Source organism: Etheostoma spectabile, chromosome 3 (assembly GCF_008692095.1).
Source record: "Etheostoma spectabile isolate EspeVRDwgs_2016 chromosome 3, UIUC_Espe_1.0, whole genome shotgun sequence".
Classification (NCBI taxonomy): domain Eukaryota; kingdom Metazoa; phylum Chordata; class Actinopteri; order Perciformes; family Percidae; genus Etheostoma; species Etheostoma spectabile.
This window is the reverse complement of record NC_045735.1, coordinates 29385888-29391393: the sequence shown is the minus strand read 5'-3', so window position 1 is coordinate 29391393 and position 5506 is coordinate 29385888. Positions and strand designations below refer to the sequence as shown.

The 5506-nt window shown below is 41.7% G+C and overlaps 1 protein-coding gene across 1 annotated transcript in view; it reads left to right on the top strand.

Moving 5' to 3' along the window:
- LOC116685682 (extracellular calcium-sensing receptor-like) overlaps positions 1-2329 on the top strand; it is an 8376-nt gene extending 6047 nt beyond the window's left edge. The window contains 2 exon segments of the mRNA XM_032510616.1: positions 1-66; positions 1422-2329. The exon segment at positions 1-66 is cut by the window's left edge and continues 58 nt beyond it. Coding sequence (XP_032366507.1) covers positions 1-66; positions 1422-2329 — 974 coding nt within the window.
- Positions 2330-5506: the final 3177 nt, after the last annotated feature.

The window sequence follows — 5506 nt, the reverse complement described above, 5'->3', positions numbered from 1 at the left end:
AAGGAAAGCCTGTCTGCTGCTATGACTGTTTAAGATGCGCAGAAGGAGAAATGAGCAACATTACAGGTGTAGTTTTATTGATAAAATGTCATTAAAGTGTCAGCTCACTCAAATTACATAAAATTCCTAGAGTATTTACTCAGTGGTTACTGAGCATGCAGATAGCTTTGGACTCAGCTTTTGAGGTTTGGACATCTCTCTCTCTGAACCTGCAATGACTGCTTTGAGAGGATGAAAATGTGTTTGTGCAGAGGCCCTAAAAACGACAGGCCCTCAGGGTAACTGGCAGATGCCGATTTTGTGACCATAATTTTTTTTCTTTTAATTGTTTTCATCTTTGAGGATTTGAGATAGTACAGTCCAAATTTGCTGCTATGACTGTTTAAGATGTGCAGAGGGAGAAATGAGCAACATTACAGGTGTAGTGCTATTGATAAAATGTAATACAAATGTCATTAAAGGGTCAGCTCACTCAAATTACATAAAATGCCTACAGTATTTACTCACTGGTTACTGAGCATGCAGATAGCTTTGGACTCAGCTTTTGAGGTTTGGACATCTCTCTGAATCTGCTATGAATGCTTTGAGAGGATGAAAATGTGTTTGTGCAGCAGCCCTGAAAATGACGGGCCCTCAGGGTAACTGGCAGATGCCGATTTTGTGACAATAAATGTTATTCTTTTGATAAGTTTCCATCTTTGAGGATTTGAGATAGTACAGACCAAATTTGGAGTCCATCGGATGAAATCTCCACGAGGAGTTTGTTAAAATATAGCACCTTTACTTTTAGGTATAGTTCCTTTTGCCACTAAGGGGCGCAATGCCAATATAATATTGGCCTTCATATGTCCTCAGGGTTGGACTCTGATGAATCCTAAAAAGTTTTGAGCCAATTGGACAATGTACACTCAAGTTACACCCTCTTCCTGCTTTGATGGGGAAACTCACAAAATGACCGCCCACGGCCATGCCCTATGATGGAAAGTTTTTCTTTTAATACTTTTTCATCTGAAATGTCTTTAGATGGCGCAGACCAAATTTGAAGTCTAGCGGATGAAATCTCAAGAATGAGTTTGTTAAAGTACGATATGTCGAAATGGCCAAAAATGGAGGACTTCCTGTTGGGTTTAGGATATTGCTCCAATAAGTTTTTATGTATATCTTGACATGCTTCCTATGTGTACTACTATTTATGAGTCTACATTAAACATACTGCTGGGGGTAAATTATTTAAGTTTGTAGAGGACGCTAGTGAGCAATTTTTGTGCGCCTTAAAATACCCTTAAAATACGTACATTAATAAAAATGAGGTATTACTTACTGCATCTTGTAAAATTGAAATCTTTCATGATGATACCATGTCATGAGGCTATCAATTAACTGGTAATTATGTAGTTTCTGTTTGTATGCTATTTTTTCAGATTCCATCACCTGTGTGCGATGCCACCCTGAGTTCTGGTCAAATGAAAGAAGAGATGCTTGTGTGAAGAAGGAGGCGGAGTTTCTATCATATGACGAGACTATGGGAGCGCTGCTCACTGCAGCATCCTTATTTGGAACATGCATCACTGCTGTTGTGGCATTCATTTTCTTCAGGTACAGGAAAACTCCTATTGTCAGGGCCAACAACTCTGAGCTGAGCTTCCTGCTGCTCTTCTCCTTGAATCTGTGTTTCCTGTGTTCTCTGACCTTCATAGGCCGGCCCTCTGAGTGGTCCTGCAAGCTGCGACACACAGCATTTGGCATCACCTTTGTTCTCTGTATCTCTTGTGTTTTGGGGAAAACTATAGTGGTGTTAATGGCCTTCAGGGCCACACTTCCAGGTAGTAATGTTATGAAATGGTTTGGGCCTGCACAGCAGAGACTTACTGTTGTGGGCTTCACTGTTATACAAGTTATCATATGTATCCTCTGGTTAACAATTTCTCCTCCTTTTCCATTTAAAAATTTTGATCAATCTAAGGACCAAATCATCTTAGAGTGTGCTCTGGGCTCCGCTGTAGGTTTTTGGGCTGTACTTGGGTACGTAGGACTTCTGGCCATGTTATGTTTCATTTTTGCTTTTCTGGCCCGGAAACTGCCTGATAATTTTAATGAAGCCAAATTTATCACCTTTAGCATGCTGATATTCTGCGCCGTCTGGATCACTTTTATCCCAGCGTATGTCAGCTCTCCTGGGAAGTTCAGCGTTGCTGTGGAGATATTTGCTATTCTGGCCTCCAGTTTTGGACTGCTCTTTTGTATTTTCATTTCAAAATGTTATATTATCTTACTGAAACCTGAGAAGAATACAAAAAAGAACATGATGGGGAAGGGGATACCAAAATAATTATGGAACCCAAAATATAATAAATACAAATAATGTGGTGACAAAAGCTTTTTTTATGCCATTATAATCATTTGTGAAGCAGACTGTCAAGTAATTATCTATCTTAATTTTATTGAGGACTCCTTTTGTTGTACTACTATAGTATTACTGTAGGGTGGGAAAAAATTCCTGATGCATCACCGATACTCAGGCTTTAAAAAACATTAATTCAGTAGTAGTTTTATATTACAGTACATTACAACATTATTGTTGCAAACACAGACACAAACAGTGATCAGACATCTTAATTTACTAATGTGAGCTGATTTGTTTCCCTGAATATATCTGAACTGGCCAGTACGATTTAACCTTGTTAATGATTTGTAAATGTGAACAATATAGTACTACTTTGTGTGTATAGTAATATGTGTTTCACACAATCATCCACCGCATCCATACAATAAAATACTGTAACATGGTTTTTGCACGTGCATATTTATTTTTCTTATAATTATTTGACCCTTTGATCATGATGCTGGCTTTTAAACTTAACAAACTTCAATAATGCATTATAAAAAGAAGCACATTGAACAAAAGTTACTATGAAATATACACGTTTTTGAAAGAAAGGAACATTTTGTCTCTTCTCCCCTTGTTCCTTGTTTTCCGTGTCTATTTGTTACGCCCCAGTCTAGGGGTGCCTAGGACGCAACATAAAGCGGTTTAATTTGCCCCAATTTTTCCCCGTCCCCCAAGCAGCCACAAAACATAATGTAGGTCCCAATATTTTTATTGGACACAATCATATAATTTATGTGTTCAACATAAAGGTTAACTAAACAAAGAACAAAACTAACTAAACTGTAGGGTGGCCTATTATTAAAACAACAAACAAAAACAACCTTGTCTTGAAAGAAAGATATATACCTAACAAAACCATACGGCCCAAAGATAACAACACTTACCTTCCTAACTAAACAAACAGAGAAAACTAACACTTAAAAGGTCCCACCCTACATTAGAAACTGAACTTTACACAATCAAAGAAACAAGTGTGGCAGGTTGGGAGGCGAGGAGAAACGGAGACGCCTGCTGGCTTCCCTCGGTCTCTCTCCGACGGTCGCCATCTTGCTCCTTATATGAACTGTGCGCAGCTGCCGCCAATCACAAACAGGACTCACGGACCCCACCAATCAGCACCGAGCAACGGCACAGCCTATTTACATAAGAAAGAAAACATAGGACATGCCCGACACACACACACACCACAGCGACACAACAAATATGACCCCATTCGTAACACCCCACACACTAAAACTGAACCAACCCCCCCCTCTGTCTCAACCTGATGTCCAGCGCACACCTGGACAAGGCATCTGCCATTTGTTTTCGGTACCCTTCTTATGGTGGATCTGCAAGTTAAATCTTGCAGAAGGAGCGACCAACGCATAAGCCGCTGGTTGGAGTTTCGCATTTTAGCGAGGAATATCAACGATTATGATCAGTAAAAACATTGATAGGCTGTGAACTAGACCCGAGATAAACCTCAAAATACTGCAAAGCAAAAAGGAAGCTAAAGCTTCCTTTTCGATGGTGTTGTAGTTAAGCTATTTTGTTTAACTTTGGGAGAAGTAACAGACAGAATGATCAATTGCCTGATCATCCTCCTGCAGAAGCACAGCGCCTGCACGTAAGCGCTGGCATCTACTTCCAGTTTTAAAGGGACCGTAAAACGAGGGGCAGCGAGAACAGGGGCACTACACAGCAAAGCTTGGCAGACTCAAAAGCAGCTTGGCACGCTGAGACCAAACAAACTCCTTTAATGGACTTACGAGACCCGTGAGAGGAACCACCACCTCAGAAAAGTTGCGACAAAAACCGGTAATATCCACACATTCCAGAAGCGACGCAATGCCTTCTTGGACTGTGGGACCGGAAAATCGTAATCGCCTGCACTTTTGCAGCTAAAGGACGCACCTGCCCCTGACCTACCTGCTTACCCAAATAGTTAACAGTGGCTCTCCCAAACTCACATTTCGCGAGGTTAAGAGTGTGAAGCCTCACGGAGACACTAAAATAAGGACAATGTATTAAATGGTCGTCCAAGTTGAGGAATACCAACAACATCATCCAAATAAGCTTCGCAATTATCGCCGCCAGATAAAACGATGCGCATTAACCTCTGGAACGTAGCGGGTGCGTTACGCAATCCAAATGGCATGACGGTATACTGGAGAAAAGTATCAGGTGTAACGAAAGCAGATATCTCCGAGGCCCTTGGTGTTAAAGGAACTTGCCAGTAACCTTTTAACAGGTCCAGCTTCGTCACATACTTGGCGGAGCCTACACGGTCTATGCAATCCTCCATCCTAGGGAGCGGAAAAGAATCGGGTTTAGTAACTGAATTCACTTTGCGGTAATCATTACAAAAACGAGGGGTATTATCAGGCTTCGGAACTAGAACACAGGGTGAGCTCCACGCGCTTACACTGGGAACAGCCAACCCATGCTCAACCAGATAATTCACCTCCTGCTGCATCATAGCTCTTTTCGCCGGATTCACTCCGTATGCATGTTGCTTTATGGGTTTGTGGTCCGCCACATCAATATCATGACATAGGACCGACGTTTGCCTGGGATGGTCAGAGAAAAGCAATAAGTTATCCTCAATCAAATTCACAATCTGCGCACGGGCCGAATCAGATAGATGGGACAAAAAGTCCTCCAAGTTACACAATACCTCTGAATTTCTTAAACGAGCGGCCGGCATCAATCCACTTTTCTCTGCCAAACCATCATCAGCCAGAAGGTACTGAGGAGCTGGCACGGACATCACGGGCACAGCGGGAGACGGCGGGGAATCTCTCACTCTGGAAAACTAATGTTTCAGCATGTTAACATGACATACTCTGGATTTTTTCTTCCGGTCTGGAGTTACCACAACGTAGTCTGTGTCACTGACTTTCCTATCCACTGTATATGGACCCGAAAACCGAGACTGCAGACTGGATCCAGGTAACGGAAGCAGCACCAAAACTTTCTCACCTGATTTAAAAACACGAAGAACAGATTTTTTGTCATAGCGACGCTTCATTTTAACCTGACTGTGGGTCATGTTATCACGGGCTAACTGACACACATAGTTAAGACGCTCACGAAAAGAACTGACATAATCAACAGTATGCTCAGCTTTTGGCC